General features: G+C 41.4%; 2 protein-coding genes across 2 annotated transcripts in view; both read left to right on the top strand.

Moving 5' to 3' along the window:
* The window catches only part of PPP1R42 (protein phosphatase 1 regulatory subunit 42), a 45,474-nt gene extending 43,117 nt beyond the window's left edge, over positions 1-2,357 (top strand). The window contains exon 8 of the mRNA XM_069600205.1: positions 2,019-2,357. Coding sequence (XP_069456306.1) covers positions 2,019-2,032 — 14 coding nt within the window. The 3' untranslated portion in view covers positions 2,033-2,357. The remainder of the gene's footprint in view (positions 1-2,018) is intronic.
* Positions 2,358-3,777: 1,420 nt separating this feature from the next.
* Positions 3,778-13,087, top strand: TCF24 (transcription factor 24). The gene is made up of 3 exons (XM_069600809.1): positions 3,778-4,063; positions 4,862-5,258; positions 12,586-13,087. The coding sequence occupies exons 2-3, from the start codon at positions 4,872-4,874 to the stop codon at positions 12,697-12,699; spliced, it is 501 nt and encodes a 166-aa protein (XP_069456910.1). The 5' UTR covers positions 3,778-4,063; positions 4,862-4,871; the 3' UTR covers positions 12,700-13,087.
* The last annotated feature ends 6,563 nt before the right edge of the window (positions 13,088-19,650 follow it).

Raw genomic sequence — 19,650 nt, 5'->3', positions numbered from 1 at the left:
GAGCCACCAGAACTGTCATGCAGTACTGGTGGCGATGCAAAAAGAATAGTTCAGCCAATTTGGAAAAAAGTTAGACATATTCTTACAAAGTTAAACACACACTCAACACACTCAGCAGTCCCACTCCTAAGTATTCCCCCAGGTGAAATGAAAACATATACTCACACAAAAATCTGAACCCTAATGTTTTTAGTGGCTTACGAAGAATCACCAAAAATTGGGAACAACCCAAAAGCCCCTCAGCAGGGAATGGATAAACAAACTGTGGTACATCCATACAATGGAATACTACTCGGCATTAAAAAGAAATGAGCTAGCAATATATGAAATGACACAGACCTCAGAAGCACTATGCCGAATGAAAGACACCAGACTTAAAAGGCTACACAATGTATGATTCCATGACCTACTGGCAAAGGCAAAACTGCAGAGACAGAAAATATGAGTAGGTGCTGAGGACCTGGGGTTGACTACAAAGGGTCAATACAAGGGAATTTTGAGGGGGTGATGAAATGTTGCATATCTTTATTGTGGTAGTAGTTACATGACTGTAAATGTTTTATCAAAACGGCTGAACTATATACTCAAAGGACTGTTTAAGTCTGTAAATTATACCTTAATTTACAATGAAGGAAATAGCTGAAAGGTGAAAAAAGCACCAACTGTATACAGATAACAAAACAATATATTTTCTTCATTGGTATATGTGATCATTTTACATTATAAAGATAACAAACTCTGTGACATATTTTTTAAAAAGATAAGTATGATTTTGAGACCTACATCACACTGGGACTTCCCTGATGGTCCAGTGGCTAAGACTCCAAACTCCCAATGCAGTCTTTGATCCCTGGCAAGGAACTAGATCTCACACACTGCAACTTAAAGAGTCCACATGCTGCAAATAAGGATTCTGCATGCCACATCTAAGACCTGATGCAGCCAAATAAATAAATATCTTTTTTAAAGGCCTAATCACACTCAGTGAAATAAAATCTATAGCACTCTATAACCAGATTAGGCAAGAACTTCAAAGAAAGATGTATAATGAAAATAGTATTTGGATTGTTAATAGGGATTCAAGTTAATGCTCTTTACTGAGATAAGAGATACAAAAAAAAAATGTTTTGCAAATAATGAAGATCCCTACAAATAGTAAATAAAATAGTATGGTAAAAAGCACAAGCGTTAAGGTTAGTCTGCCTGGCCTGAATTCTGTCTCTGCCACTTAGTAACTGTGTGACCTTGGACAACTTATTTCAACTGTCTTAGCTTTATTTTCTCAACTATAAGGTCCTCGAAGGGTTTTTGTAAACACTAAATGAGAAAATAAAAGTGCTTTCTGTAAACACTTAGCACTTAAAAAGATACCTGTTACTAATTTATATAATGTTGAAAATTTGAAGATGTTTATTCTCCATTTCAACTTTAATTGCAAATACTAGAGTCTCGTAGGAATTAGGACTAGAGTCATCAGAGGATTCAGAGGCTGCTTAGAGTGGCAGCAGACAAGACAAGGGGGTGGCCTGAGGTGGCGGGTCTTGTTACATCAGTCCTTTCGAACCTGTTGGGCAACTCAGCGGGCAACTGGCCAGTCATTATTAGCAGTGAAGTGCCTGCCCTGTGCCGCACATGCACATTCGCCCCAACTCCTAGAGGACCAGAAGACTCTAGCAGTCTAGGCTAAGAGGAGGCTTATGAGATGCCAGGGTGCAAAATATAAGGAGCCCTGAGCACCTAATTTGCCTACCCTAGTCCTGGCCCCTACCTTCACTCCAATATTGTTATTTCCACACCTCTCCCAACTCACAAATTTTCCATAATATTCCCTGCCTCAGAGGCACAATCTTTGTTTCTGCTTTCTTTAAAGCCTGAGAAGATCCACAGTTTAGTATCTAATCATTAGCCTTCACTGTTGTTAATGTGTCCCAGATTATATACGATTCCTACCTGTTTTGGATAACTTTCAGTTTTGAAATAATTTAAATGCTGTTTTTTTTTTCTTTTTGTCAATACAGAACTCTTTCTTTGAAGGCATCGGAAAGCTTGCTGACAAAAAATGATGCACGTGAACCTCACCTTCTTCATAATTTGAAAGTAAATTTGTAAAACAGTAAATTCAACCTCAGTGATCTGAAACGTTTCATTCTTTACTTTTATAGCACTAGGCAACATCATCTTTTGTGGTTTGTGGCTTTACAGTCTCTCATTATATAAGAAAACCTTTGCAATTCCTGTTTGATTTGCTTCTTTATAAAATCTGAAACAGTCCTTTACAATTGCTTTATTCCTCATTACATACAATTTTCTGGGAAAATAAAGATGTGCTTTCTCATTCATCAACAGTAATCGTTTTCTGAACTCACGGTATTTTGGTGTGCTTCTTTATCTTAAAGTGTAAATCTGACTATATTTATCGAATGGGAATTGAGATGAAAACCTGAGGGTTACTCTGAGTTACTAATAAAGTGTGTGGAACTTTATACACAAATGAAGTTCAGTTCAGTTCAGTTCAGTCGCTCAGTCGTGTTCGACTCTTTGCGACCCCATGAATCGCAGCATGCCAGGCCTCCCTGTCCATCACCATCTCCCAGAGTTCACTCAGACTCACGTCCATCGAGTCTGTAAGTGCCACCATTACTATGTACTAGGTTTGTTGTTTAGTCGCTAAGTCGTGTTTGACTCTTTTGCGACCCCAAGGACTATAGCCTGCCAGGCTCTTCTGGCCAAGGGGATTCTCCAGGCAAATATACTAGAGTGGGTTGCCATTTCTTCCAAGGTATCTTCCTGACCCAAGGATCAAACTGGTGGGATTGACAGGTGGATTCTTTACCAGGAAAGCCCTGCACTTGTTGGCAGCTCCAATTTTTAAATATATGGTAAAGGATGAAATTATGTCACATGTACAAGAACGGTTTCATTAAGGATACTTTAAATTCGATATTCTGTCTCGACCCCCAAAGAAGATTAACGCAAGAATTGTTTTCAAGGATGCATTAATCACATTGCTGGGAAATATTGGGCGCCTGCTCAAACTTCACTTGTGAAGGCGATGGTTGCAAACGAGCGGAAGCCACACCAGGTCGGGGGCGCCCAGGGCCCGGGCTTTCCCGGGCAGCGCCCCCTTTTCTCAAGGAGCCTGGACGCGGCCGCCATCCCCGCTCCCCAGGAGCCACGAGGGTACAACACCTCGGGCGAGCTCCCCACAGGGAAACTCCCAAATCCGTTCCAACTACGGAAACAAAGGGGGGGCCCGGGGGGATGGGACGATGGAGGCGCCGACCTCGGGAAGAAGCGATTGCGACTGGGGAAACTAAAAGTACCACAGACCGTGCGCACGCTCGAACTCAGTGCAGTTTACCTCCGGGCGGCTCAATACACTGGTCGCGGAGTCCCGAGGCGGCGGGACTACGCTTCAAGCGGTCAAGACGGCAGGAGACGTTGACCTTGTGCTGCAGCAAACGGTGAGCGCGTCGCGGAGGCACACGCCACACTTCTCACCGAAAGTTAAGGCGCGTTCCACAGAACGGCCACCTTCACGCCTCGGCCCGGCGCGGGTCTGGAAGGCGCCCGGGGCTCAGCTAGAGCCCGAAGCGGAAGGTTCACGGCGAGACAATGTAACTCGCGAGGCCGCGCTGGGGTCCTTAGAGCCCAAGCCGCGACTCCGGCCCCACCGGAGCGCTTGACGTACCGCGCTCGGGGCCCGACCTGGGGGAGAACCTGAACGCGGGGGGCGTGGCCAGAAAGACGCCCCGCCCCTATGGCCCCGCCCCGCCGGACGGTTTGATTAATGAGTCTCCCGAAGCAGAGAGGCTCCGGGAGCACGCAGCCCCACAGGCCAGCACCACAGGTGCCAGAGGACGTCGGCGGGTCCTGCCGCGGTGATCCTAGCGCCTAGCTTGGCCCACAAGCAGTCTTCGCCTCGGAGGAGCCCGCATAAAAGGCTCACCCGATCCGCTGGACGAAGATGGAGTGACCGGCGCGGTCCAGGCCACGCAGACCCGGCTAGACGCTTCTCTTCCCGCGCAGCAGAGCCGAACCCCGCACAGCCCCTCCAGGAAAGGTGAGGACCCGGGTCCGACCCCTGCCGCGCAGTTCCCGGACTTGGACGGGTGGCGGGTGCCTTAGTCTGAGGTGACGCCACAGGTCCCTCACTCTGGCAGAAACCGCCCCGGGCTCCTGCTGTCGCCCCTGGGGACCCCGAGCCTCCGAACGCATAGTGCGAGGGCGGCCGGCGCGGGCACCGCGGGCCGCGGCGTGGTCTACGAGTTGACCCCCTCCATCTTTCCCGCGGGATGGGCAGGTTAATAATCCAGACGCGCGAACAAGTTCTGAACCTGAAATCTTCCTTCCCCCAGTATCGTAGCCTTCTTGACTAAATTGTTGGTGGAAAGTAAGGCGGTTGGGCTTCCCTGGTGGCTCAGACGGTAAAGAATACGCCTGCAATGCGGAGACTTGGGTTCGATTCCTGAGTCAACAAGATTTCCCTGGAGAAGGAAATGGCAACCCACTCCAGTATTCTTGCCTGGAGAATCCCATGGACAGAGGAACCTGGTTGTCTACAGTCCATGGGGTCGCAAAGAGTCGGACACGACTGAGCGACTAAGCACAGCACACAAGGCTGTTTGGTACCGGGGCCCGCCTGAGCCTTCTAACCATTCTAGGAATCCTCAGGCCCCTCAACTCTCCCCAGACGCCGGGAGGCAAAAGTGCCCCAATCAGAAGGCGCTCGACTCTGAGATGGCCCGGAGCCACATCGGATGGTGGGGCAGGGCGCGCAGCGGGAGCGAGAGGGCTGCGCTCCCATCCGGACTAAGCTTGACCAGCGCCCCGGCCTCACCGCGCCTTCGATCCTTTGCAGGGAAGCCGCTATGGACCACGGCGGCCCCGCAGGCAGCCCCCTGATCTCCAGCAGCGAGCTCGCGCCCCCGGTAGCCGCAGCCCGAGACTTGAGCCCCGGACGGACCGGGCCGGGACCCTCGGGCCCAGGCGGCGGCGCGCGCTCGGGAGGCGGGCGGCCGGCGGCCGCGAACGCTGCGCGGGAGCGCAGCCGCGTGCAGACTCTGCGGCACGCCTTCCTGGAGCTGCAGCGCACGCTGCCGTCGGTGCCGCCGGACACAAAGCTGTCCAAGCTGGACGTGTTGCTGCTGGCCACCACCTATATTGCGCACCTCACCCGCAGCCTGCAGGACGACGCGGCGCCGGCGGACCCAGGACTGGGCGCCCTTCGCGGGGATGGTTACCTACACCCGGTCAAGGTAGGCGGGCAGGGCACTGAGGAGCCGGGCCCGGGAGCAAGCCACCATGACCTGCCGAGTCTGACACTGCTTGGGCAGATACCAGCGAGCTCTCACCGCTCCTTCCGGGTGAGACAGGGGACAGACCCGAAGAGCGATCTTCGCCTGCCAAGTCACCGGCAGGGAGGTCCCCACTGCACTAGGTTACTCCTTAACTGTTTGCAGGTAGTGGCTTAAACCTGGGGTGGCTTGGGTAGGGGGAGTCTCAATGCCCCCTATAGGATGATGGAACCTACAGAATACCTTTACTAGATGAGAAATTTGTCGGGGGTGCCTGGTGGGGTGCTTGGTTGCACATCCTGATAATTTTTAGTTACCAGAGCCTTTGAGGGTTTTAAATTTACATAATTATGTTTCCCCTTGTGATTTTTGTCAATTTTTGTTAAAGTTTCACGAATTAAATAGGGTGATGGAATTATCTGTTGCTAACTCACCCTAGGAAACCAATGTTGAAATTTTTCTGTAAAATAAGACCGTTCTGCATCCCCCTATGGTAAATTTTCAGTCCATTTTAATGTTAACTATCATAGACTAGGCAACTACCAAGAATGTTAGAAATGTTCGAAAAACTACCATGAGTTTATGTAATTTTCACAATAAATTGGCATGTATTTGTGTTCGGATTAAATACTATATTCAAATTCTTTAATGAACAAAATTAGCCAAGAGAGTTCCTCTTGTATAATATTTTTTACATTACATGTAGGTAGTAATGTACAAAATTGGTCGGGGTTTTGTTTAATATGGTTTATATCGTTATGATTTATTACCTATATTGCAATATTTAGACTCATCAGCCTTTTCTCCTAGATCTAATTGTTTTTAAATATTACATCAATCAGGCTTTCTGTTCAAAATGAATCACCTTCCCTATATTTTCTAAAACTAAATATTCAAAATTTTATTCTACTATTCTGAAGCATTTTCACACACACAAATATAAAATTAAGACTTTGCCTTAAGTATATCAGTGTTCAGTAAATTATTGAATAATCATTATTGAAATGAGGGTAAAATACATCCTCTAATATTGACTGAACTTAAAATTCTGTGGTAAGCTTTAACAAAATTTACTTTGCAAATGTAATCAACATGATGATATTCAAACTAGTTCAAATATTAAGTATAAATATTTGAAGTATTATTTATTCATTATTATGATAGCCTATTCCATTCCATTCATGTGTTATATAACCTCAGCTGGAAACTTATTCATTACTAATTAAGGGGTTTTGTATATAACCATTAGATGTTATTAATCTATCAATATTAGATTAATATTAGGTACCTCAGATTGCTATTCAAATGTATCATTTATATTAGATTTCTTTTGACTTGACATTATACTCTAACAAAGTTTATTTCAACATTAAGTAGGCTTAATACAAAAGGCATCTGTTAAATGCCTCTTTGTGGGAGAGAGAAATCATATGAGAAATCCCGTTGTTTTGCACTTTTGTTTCTTGCAGTGCTTTTTTGAATGAGTAACGTTAAAACCATAATTTTCATGAATGCTAAAACCATAAATTTCATGTAACAATAAGCTTAACAAGAGTTTCTTTTTGCCCTAATTCCCATACCAAATGTTTTTGTAGTCTTATAACTCTTTAAAGAAAAATTATATCTCATTTGTCCTCTGAATCAATTATTTGATTTTAAGAGACAATTATAGGGATAATGAAAGACGGCCAAAGATTACCTCTTAAAACAAAATTGAGGGACTTCCCTGGTAGTCCAGTGGCTAAGCCTCTGTGCTCTCAATGCATGGATGCCAGGATTCTATTCCTGGTCAGGGAACTAGACCCACATGCCATAGCTAAAGATCCTGCATGCTGGCAAGAAAGATCAGAGATCCCAGATGCCACAACTAAGACCTGGGCACATAAATAAAAATAAATATTAAAAACTGAAATTGATGGTGGTTGAACAAATTCCTAGTCTATTTTAAAATTATTTACTGAGTGCCTGCTATGTGCAAAGCACTGTTGTTAAGAGAGTGAATACAATTAAGGGTAAGACTCAATCCTTGCCCTAAATGAACATATAATGGAGAGAAAGACAGAAATACAGTAACAGTATTATAAGATACAGGCTTCCCCAGTGCTGCTGCTGCTGCTGCTGCTACTGCTAAGTCGCTACGGTCGTGTCCGACTCTGTGCGACCCCATAGACTGCGGCCCACCAGGCTCCCCTGTCCCTAGGATTCCTTGCCGTTTCCTTCTCCAATACATGAAAGTGAAAGTGGAGTCACTCAGTCGTGTCCGACTCTTCTCGACCCCATGGACTGCAGCCTACCAGGCTCATCCGTCCATGGGATTTTCCAGGCAAGAGTACTGGACTGGGTTGCCATTGCCCTCCGCTTCCCCAGTGGCTAAGCGGTAAAGAATCTGCCTGCCAATGCAGGAGATGCGCAGGTTCATTCCCCACATTGGGAAGATCCCCTTGCGGAGGAAGTGGCAACCCACTCCAGTATTCTTGCCTGGAGAATCCCATGGACAGAGAAGCCTGGTGGGCTATAGTCCATGGAGTCGCAGAAGAGTCAGACTGGACTTAGCGACTGAACAATAACACTTTTAAGAGAGAACACTGTATGTGCCATAAGAGACTATAACCCCGTGCTGTGGCGATGCAGAGGAAAGAGATTCTGTGTACATAACTGAAACAGTTTGTGACACTTGATTTTACAAATATTACCAAAATGCTTAAATATTAAGTCTGTTGTTGATTAATCTAATGCCAAAGAAATATTCTGATTATTTGTACTTTTTAATCCACAAAAGGTACTGTAACCTTTAGTTAAAGGGTGTTCCAAAATGACTATTTTTCTGTCTTACAACATAGTATTACTGGGCCTTACTTTGATGATCAAAGATCCATTAACAAATATTTCAAGGCCATAATTTTGAATCATCAAAATAATCATCTTATTATCAGTATTAGAGATTTGGCATTGTTAGCATTGTTGGGAATTTATAGTAAGAGTACCCCAAGGGACTTGCCCATTGGTCCAGTTGTTAAGATTCTGTGCCTTCCAATGCAGGGGGCCGGGGTTCCATCCCTGGTCAGGGTACCAGATCCTGAATAACGTAAGAACCTGCATGCCAAAACTAAGACCCAGTGCAGCCAAATAAATTTTAAAAAAAGAAGCTCTCCTGAGAATCTTAAAAAAAAGAGAATACCTCAAATGAAACTGGAAGGTTTAAGAGACTGGGATCCTGGAGGATAGGCTAAAACAACACTTTATATGCGTTCGGGATGTGAACAGTTCTGATCAGCACCAGCATCCGAAAGAGCAGAACTCCAAGAGAACAGGGCTGTATTTCAGATACTTACATTGTAAGAAAAGCACAGTTGGCCTTATTAATTGCATTACCCCTGGAGAATCATTGTTGATAACACAGATAAACAGTAATTTTAAAAAATAAATTTTACTTTGTTTTGTTATTTTGGAATCATTTAACTCCAAAAATCAAGAATATATATTTTTAAAGTCTTTTGTTTCCGGTTTAGTTCTGGTTAATTGTATGAGTGCATTAGATTGTTCTAAGCTAAGAAACTACATAATTTTAAATATGCCTTCTTAGGTAAAGTAGAAAGTCAGGACTGTGTTAATCTACACAATGCTAAAACAGACCATTGAGAAGTGAAATGTAAATCAGTCACCTGGTTTTTTTGGCATGATGCTGCCATGCAACCTAACCAATATTTTATTTATATGTTTATTTCTGACTCCTAAAACTATTTGTGTGTCTACATTAAATTCATTAAAAAAAAATTTAGTAGCCTTTTTGAAAATCGAGGGACACAAAGTTATTAAAAAGGGAACTTTACTAAGTCCATGAAATATCAGGCAAAAATCCACATAAACATTTTTAGGTTTGTTTCATAAATTACATATAAATTACTTATGTAGTGTGTGTGCTCAGTTACTCAGTGGTGTCTGACTCTTGGCAGCCCCACTGACTGTAGCTCACCAGGCTCCTCTGTCCCTGGAATTTTCCAGGCAAGAATACTGGAGTGGGGTGCCATTTCCTGCTCTAGGGGATCTTCCCTACCCAGGGATCAAACCCTCATGTCTTGCATTGACAAGACAATTCTTTACCCAGATTCTTTACCTCTGGGCCACCTGGGAAGGCCACTTACCTACTAGCAAGGCTGTAGAGCAGATGCCTTCATTGGTCTACTCTTGGTTGCATGCTTTAGAGTGATTCTCAATACAGTGAAACCCAGGCAATACATAGAACTAACAGGGAGCATTCAGTAATACTTTTATTTATTTTTTGATGTGTTTTAATTCACATTCTCAAATTATTATTATCTACATCTATTATCTATATTCTCAAGTATAGAATTCTCAAATTATATTTGAGGTTTGAGCGTGAAATTTTTATACTCATGAAAATGTGGCAGTAGTGTAAAAGATTGAAAAGTGTGATTTAGGGACTTCCCTGGTGGTCCAGTGGCCAATACTGCATGCTCCCAGTACAAAGGGCCAGGGATTGATCCCTGGTCAAGGAACCAGATCCCCACATACTGCAACTAAGAGTTCACCTTCCACAACTAAAAGACCCTGCATGCTGCAAGTAAAGATCTTGCATGCCTCAACAAAGTTTGACGATCCCACATGCTGCAACTAAGATCTGGCATATCCAAATTAATTAAGTTTTTTAAAAATAAAGGAAAGCACTTGTTTATGCTATGCCTGAAAATCTGCACTTCAAATTGACGATCTGTGCCCTGTACTATTTGCTGGATGTGGTAGTCAGCTCAGACTGTGAAAATAAAATACCATAGATGGGTAGATGAAACAACAGAAATTTATTTTCTCACAGTTCAGGAGGCTGGAAAATTCAAGATCATGGTGTTGGCCAACTCACTTCCTAGCAAGAGCTCTCTTCCTGTCTTGCATTTGGCCAACTTCACTCTTTCTCAAAGAAGGGGAGCTCTACTTCTTAAAAGGCCACTAATCCTATCATGAGGCACCCACCCTCATGACCTCATCTAACCATAATTACCTCTCCAAATTATCATCACACTGGGGGTTAGAGCATTAACAAGTAAGTTTTGGGGGAACACAAATGTTCACTCCATAATACCATGACACTGGATTCTTCAGTATAATGCAGGTCTTAACTCTGGTCTAACAATGCCAAATTCAGACATATCAAAAAATCCCAGGCAAATTTCTAAAACACTTCACGTTCCCTACTGGTCAAGGGAATCCCAGGAACAGGACCAATATGATACATCCAGAGCATACACGAATGCACTTCTATGATTTAAAACAAAACCTGAAATGGATTTGCAAAAATAAATAACAATCAGTCTTATTACTGTATTGAATATAAAATACAAGTTTGTTTATAGGAAGATTATATAGGAGTGGAACATTTTAAATTCCAAGTAACACAGATGTTGTATTTAATCTGTGTTGAAGTTCTGCTAGATTTTGAGCAGAATAATCTGACTTTAGGACTCTGAAATGATCTAAACCACATTGGAGCAAGTTCAGTTATCACATCTGGAGGCATAAAACTCATATGCTTACTTATTATTCCTTATGCTACATTTTACATCTGGAATCCCAGTTGAGGTGACAGTCCCTGTATTTGGAAGGCTTATAAGGCAGGCTTATATTATTTCAGATAAGAATTGGCTCTACCTTATACTTTTCTGAAAAGGTCCAGTCTGATTTAATTGGTCTGGAGTGTGATTTGGCCATTAGTTTTGGGGTTTTTTTTTAAAGCTCCCATGTGATCCTAATGTGCAACTTGTGTTGAAAAGCCAGAGCTCTTATGAACTTTTTAAAAACTTATTTATTCATTCATTTATTTGCTGGCTGTATTGGGTCTTCATTGCTATGCATGGGCTTTCTCTGGTTGTGGCGGATGGGGATTACTCTCTGGTCAGGCTTTTCATTGCGGTGGTTCCTCTTGTGGAGCACGGGCTCTAAAGCATGGGCTCAGCTGCCCTACAGCATGTGGAATCTTCCTGGATCAGGGAACCTATGTTCCTTGCATTAGCAGGCAGATTCTTAACCACTGTACCACCAGGGAAGTCCTCTTATGGACTTTGAATTGTTAATAACTGTACCTCTGTTTGAGCACCATGGTTTATCTTCCAGGCATTTAAGAACATTCCAAGGACCACCCTTTCCACTGGTGGTCCAGTGGCTAAGACTCTGTGCTCCCAATGCAGGAGGCCCAGGTTTGACCCTTGGTCAGGGAACTAGATCCCACGTATCACAACTAAAGATTCTGCATGCCGCAACTCCTGTATGCTGCAACAGAAATTGAAGATCCTGTGTGCCACAACTGAAGCCTGGCAGAGCCAAATAAATATATTAATCTGAAGTTTTTTAAAAAAAGAACATTTCATGGTGCTGTGTAACCAGCAGTCTGCCCATGAACATTCACTGGTGAAAGTAGCCTGCCACTCGCACCAGTGTTTACTCTCTGGAGAGTGTGGGACCCCACTGCTGACCTCAAAGAACTGCACTTTAGTCTAAAGACTTATCTTTGTATTAAAAAAAAAAAAAGCGGTGTTTCTCTGATTAGTATTCCAAGGACCTTAAACCAAAATTATATGACCCTCCCCTCTAAGAAAAAAAAAGTCCATCCTGAAAGTATTACCTGTAGTGTATTTTTTCATCATCGTCCTGTTTGGAAATTAATTATATTATTTGAAAGGCTGGCCATTTTAAAGGTGAATTTAGAAAAGTCACAATCAGAATAGAAATGTGATGATGACTGAAGGTTAGAGCGTGTGATGCCAGTACAAGCAGACGTTTAATCTAGATGTTCTAGCTGTGTAACCCCGAACATTCTAATATTTGCAACTTCCGGATGTTGCTTTTAGCAGGATAAAATGTTTAGGTAGTTGAATTAGTCACTTTTCATTGTAACCCTTTGTCAAATGTTGATGTGTAATACCACATATAACTTTTTAAAACGTTTTTAAAGCCAGGGATTTTGTTTTAGGTTGAGTTTAAAGTTAAAATATTGTAGATAGATAAATTTTCCTACATCTAGATATACTTATTCTTCATAATTTTTTGCAGTTCTGGCCCACATGCATGCATTATAATCAGAGTCTGGGTATATTTTTAATTTTGCTGTTAGCATTAATAAACATTTTTTTTGTCATCACTTAGACTTCGTAATCACAGTTGTTACTAGCTACATAGTATTGCATTTGCATTGAAGCATTAGGAATTTTTAATATTCTTATTGTACACTGTCTGTCATAGATACTAACTTTTGGATTATTGTTTAAATATTCTTTTTCAGAAATGGCCCATGAGATCAAGATTGTACATTGGTGCTACTGGTCAGTTTCTGAAGCATCCTGTCTCTGGAGAAAAAACAAATCATGACAATATTCCAACAGACTCTCAGCCTTAGGCTCTCCCCTGATGGGAGCTGGTAGAAAGTCATGTTGTTGTTTTTAACTGATATGAAATAACTATATTTATTACATCAGACATAACAAGCATTATTTCTGAACGTTTTCACGTGAATCCATAGTTGCATATTCTAATTTATCTAATCTAAGTAAATGTGGAATGAAATCCTCAGTCGAATGTAAAAATACACAGCTTGTCCATTCAGTGTGAGAGAGTCATTCCTATAAATTGCAGGAGAAACTAATGGGAAAAAAAAAAAAAACCCATAGGACAACAAAGAATTGTGTACATAGCCAAAGAATACATATGTTTTCTGTAGTGTTTCTATCACAAGCTCATCTATACCGTCTTCCTGGTTTAAAAAAATAAAAACTGGGTTTGTAAAACACCAGTATTTCATTTTTGTGAAAACCAGCCTGTGGTTAAAATTGGTCTAAGAAGCCATTCCAGCTGGAAGTGCTAGATCATTTACTCAGTTTTAGCTGAATATATGTGAAGACTATTGAGCTATATGGTGACACAGTAACTTCTATAACTGTTTTTCCCTCTTAGAAAACTTGTTTGGAATATTAGAAATGGTTTGCTTCCTAGGACAAGTCTTGGCCACCTTCCTAGAGGATTATTAAATATCTTACTATGTTTCCAAAATTATGGAAGGCACTGGGCGTCCCTGCAACCCTGTGTGAACAGCAGATGGTTGTCGCTGGGTAGCAGGGTTTGCCCCCCTTCCTGCCCCTAGTCACTCCATATCCACCCTACTCTCAGGTCCTGGACCAGGTAAACAGGTTTAGCTGTAGCCCCTAGAGAGAGTGGCGTGTTCAGGCCTGTTGGGGGCCTCCAGTGAACCCCTTGACCTTCACAGTCACAACCTTGGCCAGGTTCCTTCTCCCCTTGTCAGCTGCTGTTCACAGTGAACCTACCCGACCCTTATGGAACAGGAGAAGTCCTTTCTGACTTGGGACTTCTGGGGCTGATCTGTACCTTGAAGAGGTCTAAGGACACAGAGTGACCATCCTGAGATACAGGATGCTCCGATTTGGACCCACAAGCGGGAAAAGCCCTCTGCTCTGGGTCTCTCCCACTACCCTGCACACAAAGTACCCAGGGAGCAGCTCTTTTGCCTGCCTGAACCAGTGGTTTCTGGCAGGAGCTTGATGCTTCTAGCTGAGAAGTGGAGATATTTATCAGGGAACACAGCGAATCTCAAAACAACAGGGTGTAGTAGAGACACTTGTTTAAAAAAAGTATTAGTCTCTTTTGTCATCTTTGCTGATTTAGATTCCCTTTTATCTCCCTTTCTTATTTTTCTCCTCACTCTTTACTATTTCACTGTCCAGGTGTGTAAAGGTCATTCATTTCTTGATAACCCACAATTTTAAAGTTGCTGGGTTTGGTCCAAGATTATTAAATAGAAATGTGTATGAATGGCCTTGGTTGAATTAATAAAGCAGCTGAACCACCATTTCATTTCCTCCTCCATTTAACTCCAGCTTTTGGCAGTAAAATGAACTAAAAGACTATTTGAAGGCAAAGTTTGTTTGAGGATGATCATGTCTTGGCTCATGTCTGATAGTTTGTAACTTTTATTTTAATGTGAATATACTGGTTGTAATGTGACCAAAGCATGTCTTTAAAAAGAAAAGGCATATAATAAAAAATGTCTGCATATTACTATGTAGCAAAAATGTTTGTATATTTAAGTATTTGTGAGTATACTTACCCATTCATATGCCATTGAAAGGAATACAAAATAAAATGAGATGGATTCAGCCATTCATTACTATAAATTATTAGAATAAAAAAGTATTAAAAATAATCTTTTAAGGAATGGAACCAGAACTTATTTAAACTTACCTGGGACTGAACTGAAAACACTAAATGTGATAGCAAGAATTTCAGGGAAAAAATGCCATTTTTAAAGCATTTAGTTGGGGAATAATTATGATTTTTGTTAAATTATCAGACTTTTCTTAAATCCTCCTTCTAAATTATTAGTCATTGTCTTAACAGTATTATTTTTTATTTCTTCTTGTCCAGTTACAAATGTTTTAATGCCAAAGAACTATAGTTCTCTCATAAGCTTTATAACATTTTATTAAATTGCTAAATATGGTAACAGCGTTTCGTAGGTTGGAAAACTTGAGGTGAAATTGCATATTTTCACTCAAAGTTTAAAAGAAGCATGCTGTTTAATTAATGGTGCATGGTCAAGATAAAGGATATTCCTAAAATAAAATAAAGGACCAATTTGAAAAGTAGTTTAGTCTGTTATATCTGTCTCTGCAGTTATTTAACAAATACCTATGGCAACACTTGGAAATCTTTCTAGAAGATAGACACCTACTTGGTATTAGCTTCTTCACCATGCTATCTTTAGTGGAGTATGTAATATGGAGGGGAAGAGGGTATACTGGATCACCATATTATCCCATAATCTGCAAGGGAAATCCTCCCTTAACTGTTTTCAGTATACTCACCTCTCTCAGTAATAGTCATATATTTACGATTCCTCTGTAGTGATAATTTGGGTGGATAAGGAAATACCTTTTTAGAAGCATAACCAGTTCTAATAGACCTTTAAAATATTTACTGCTTCTTTTTCTGTTTATAAAAATGCTTACAGTGCAGTTTGTGTGTCAATTATACATCAGTAAAGCTACATTAAAAAGTATATACATACCTGTTTTAAAAAATAAACTTAATAATGAAAAGGAATGAAGTGGAAAAGTAAAAGTCTCACAGTGGAAGTGGTTGTTTAGAATAGAGTGAAGGTGAAAGTATCTGTTTCACACATTATTTGCTGATAGAAAATACTGGTTTTAGGGACTTCCCTGGTGGTCCAGTGTCCAGGACTCCATGCTCCCAAAGCAGAGGACCTGGGTTTGACCCCTGGTTGGGGGAACTAGATCCCACATGCCATAACTAAGATACAATGTAGTCAAGTAAATAAAAATAAATATTTTTTAAAACTGTGTTTATGTTTTGATAAGGCTTTTTTGATCCACCTACTTCAATCTGCAGAGTTATTGATATCCTAAACAGTAATTTTCTTATCTACTCATGGAGAATTTATTTAAAGTAAGAAAAAGCTGTAAGAAAAGAAAATAAATGCTAGTTGTCCTCGCTGAAATGCACAGTATTAGTTGAAATTGCTTTTTAGGTTAAATTATTCAATAATTTTTCCTTTTTCCAAAGGGTCTCATTTTATATTCATGAAGGCAGCTAGCCAGTTATTATCAAAAAGAAAGCTTTCAAGCTCTAGTGAGATCTCTTTTTTTGGTTTAGGTTTTTGTGTTTGTTTGGGGGGGGGCAAGGGGAGTGGGTTATAGAGGTAATTCTATATATATTTTCCAGCAGTATTTAATCTTTTTCTTTAGTCTTGGTGTATCAATAGTGCCATTCTGAGGAAATAATCCAATCCAGACCAAACATCTCCACCATGGCTAACATAATTCCATTAGAAATCAACACATGAATTGTATTTGGCATCTTTTAAGACACTTCACATGCTGGCTGTATATAAAACTATATTCTTAGCTGTCAGGGAGAAGAAATGATAAGTCAAACAGATTGCTTCTGATCCAAATTCATATATTAGATACCTTAGAGGGCAGTTTAACCTAAATGCTCTTTCCTAGCTCTGTATAGGGTATTACAAATTATATCAATCATGTATTTTATTTGAAAATTTATAAACTTCGACTCTTCTGGCACTGCAGATTGTCTTAATCTGATGACAAGTTCCTTCTTTTTTTTCTTAATCATTGCTGGATAATATGATACCTAGTTTTCCAGATAACTTACAACTAATAGTATACTATCGCTGTCTTTCTCCATGGTACACATTTTTGATTTTTAAGTTTTTTCTTATAACCAAAAATATACAAAAGCTGGAACTTCCCTAATAGCTCAGCAGTAAAGAATTCACCTGCCAATGCAGGAGACTCAGGTTCGACCCCGGAGAAAGCAATGGCAACCCACTCCGGTACTCTTGCCTGGAAAATCCCATACAAGGAGGAGCCTGGTAGGCTGCCGTCCATGGGGTTGCTAAGAGTCAGACACGACTGAAGCGACTTAGCAGCAGCAGCAGCAGGTTCGATCCCTGGGTCAGGAAGATCCTCTGGAGAAGGAAATGGGAAAATAAATTTTTTAAATAATGGTGTATGTATCATTAAAAATATAGAACAATATTACAAAGATTTCCAACCCTAAATCAATAAAAAAGAGTAAAGCCAAATAAATGGAAAATGTACAAAATCTGACTCCTAAAGAAGCAGTAAAGGAGTACTGCTGCTGTTGCTGCTGCTAAGTTGCTTCAGTTGTATCTGACTTTGTGCGACCCCATAGACGGCAGCCCACCAGGCTCCTCTGTCCCTGGAATTTTCCAGGCTAGAACACTGGAGTAGGTTGCCATTTCCTTCTCCAATGCATGCAAGTGAAAAGTGAAAGTGGAGTTGCTCAGTCATGTCTGACTCTTAGCGACCCCATGGACTGCAGCCTACCAGGCTCCTCCATCCATGGGATTTTCCAGGCAAGAGTACTGGAGTGGGTTGCCATTGCCTTCTCCAAAGGGAGTACTACAAAATTGTATATCTCAAAAAACTGTACTTTTATTTTGCTGCACACTAGTAGATGGCGGTCTTATATGTGGCTATTTTATTGAAAAAAATAAATGCCCCTTAAATCCTGTAGATTTGCTTTCTATAAACTTTGAGTACAGCACAGATGGTACTGTAGCACAGTTGGGAATGAGGGACATTAAATATTCTTGCCCAACTACATAAGCCCGGGAAAAGCTTCCCTTCCTATGTTTACACAAGCCTTAGTTTCAACTCATAAGAGAAGCCAGTTCAGTGAAATATACCTCAATCAGTCAGACTTTCATTATAAATTACACCACGGCACATAGCTGTCAGAAGCTTTTAAATTATAAACTGAAGAATAATCTTAACTATTAGGCTTAAAGATTATGTCAATAGTCATTTCCTGTACACATGAATGTTACTGAAGAAACGCATGCATTCCTGCCCTCTCAGGACCAAGAAGTATGTCCATGGGGAGGTCTGGGGATGAACTTAAATCACTTGTCTCTGTTTTTATGGCCATTAAAAACTGGGGGCCTTTTAAAACAATGTGAGGTCTAAATAAGGACTGATTTTAAACATTCTTATTTTCAAATAAGTTCTGAAGTCACTTAATTTACAACCTTTAAATGTGTGCTATTATAAGGCACCTAAATGCTTTACATACTTATCTATGTATGTCATGCATGTCAAAATGTTTAAGTTTATATTTTTTAAAGGCCCATGCAAAACTGTCCTTACTATGTGTAGCTCACCTGCACCTCTTGCTGACAGTAAGGCCCTAGACCAGAGCCCTCTTGAAACTGGGCAATAATAGCAAGTGAAAAAAGTGGGGTTCAACAGCAGGGATGTGCTACAGTCAATGAAGTCACAAAGACTCAGGCACAATTTTGCAACTGAATAACAACAACAATGGCAGAGACAGGAGAGTCAAGAGAGGGAAGAGAGGTGAGAAGCAGGAAGCTATTTCCAGATCCTCTTCTCAGAAGGAGGAGGCCTGTTCCAGCCATGTTCAGTCAGGCCACAGGTGTGATGTTCTGGGACGTACAGCAGAGACTGCCTTGAAATGAACCTGACTTCCAGCTAAGATCAATCCATCACTGCAATAAGCACCAGGCTTAGTGTTTGCCCTCAACAAACACTTGCCTTTTCTCCTCTTCACCTCAGCTCACAGTTGATGTGAAATAATAGCTAAGAAGGGCTTCCCTAGTAGCTCAGCTGGTAAAGAATCTGTCTGCAATGCAGGAGACCCCGGTTCGATCCCTGGGTTGGGAAAATCCCCTGGAGAAGGGATAGGCTACTCACTCCAGTATTCTTTGGCTTCCCTGGTGGCTCAGACAGTAAATCTGCCCACAATGCAGGAGACCTGGGTTCAATCCCTGAGTTGGGAAGATGCCCTGGAGGAGGGCATGGCAATCCACTCCAGTATTCTTGCCTGGAGAATCCCAAGGACAGAGGTGCCTAGCCGGCTGCAGTCCATGGGATCACGAACAGTCGGACATGACTGAGTGACTAATCACAGCACAGCAATAGCTAAGAAAGTACACGTAAGCAGCTCAAAACAAGTCAGGTTTGTCATTTCTGGCTGGTTAGAGGTTAAAAAAAGGGTTAAAGATGATAAGGTGAAGCGTGACACAAAAACCCAAGAAGCTGGACTTCCCTAGTAGTCCAGTGGCAAAGAAAGCACCTGCCAGTGCAGGAGACGTGGATGTGATCCCTGATCTGGGAAGATCCTACATCCTGTGGAGCAACTAAGCCCACGTGCCACAACTACCGAAGGCCAAGCGCTCTAGAGCCTGTGAGCCACTAGAGAAGCCACTGCAATGAGAAGCCGCGAACCACAGCTAGAGAGGAACTCCCGCTTTCTGCAACTAGAGAAAGCCAAAGTGCAGCAACAAAGACACAGCACAGCCAAAAATAAAGAAATACATTTTTAAATAAATAAATACATTTTTAAATAAATAAATAAAAACCAAGAAGCCACAAAAGAAAAGCTCGGTAATTTTGACTATGTAAAATTCATAAAACGAAAGAAAAAACATAAGGTAAAAAGACCAAAAAAGAAACCAAACAAACAACGGGAAAAAAGCCACAACACATGATAGCCACACCAGTAATTTCCTTTATATAATGACGCTCTCAGAATTTAAAAAGACCAGCTACTCAGAAAAATGCCCCCAATGATATGAGTAAGAAGTTCATAAAAAGAAACCAAACACCCAGTATCTTTATGAAAAGACACACAAACTCACCTAAGACAAGAAATGTAAATTTAAAAAGCAATGAAATAAAATATTTCACCTATCTGAATGCTATAAACTATCCAATTACAAAATAAGTCCTGGGGATGTAATATACAATATGGT

Source organism: Ovis canadensis, chromosome 9 (genome assembly GCF_042477335.2).
Source record: "Ovis canadensis isolate MfBH-ARS-UI-01 breed Bighorn chromosome 9, ARS-UI_OviCan_v2, whole genome shotgun sequence".
NCBI classification, from domain to species: Eukaryota; Metazoa; Chordata; class Mammalia; order Artiodactyla; family Bovidae; genus Ovis; species Ovis canadensis.
This window is presented reverse-complemented; position numbering and strand designations above follow the sequence as displayed.

Excerpts from the sequence above, each read along its gene's own strand:
- TCF24 (XM_069600809.1), top strand. The coding sequence starts at position 4,872 with ATGGACCACGGCGGCCCCGCAGGCAGCCCCCTGATCTCCAGCAGCGAG. Across the intron at positions 5,259-12,585 it reads GTTACCTACACCCGGTCAAG|AAATGGCCCATGAGATCAAG; the intron begins GTAGGCGGGCAG and ends ATTCTTTTTCAG.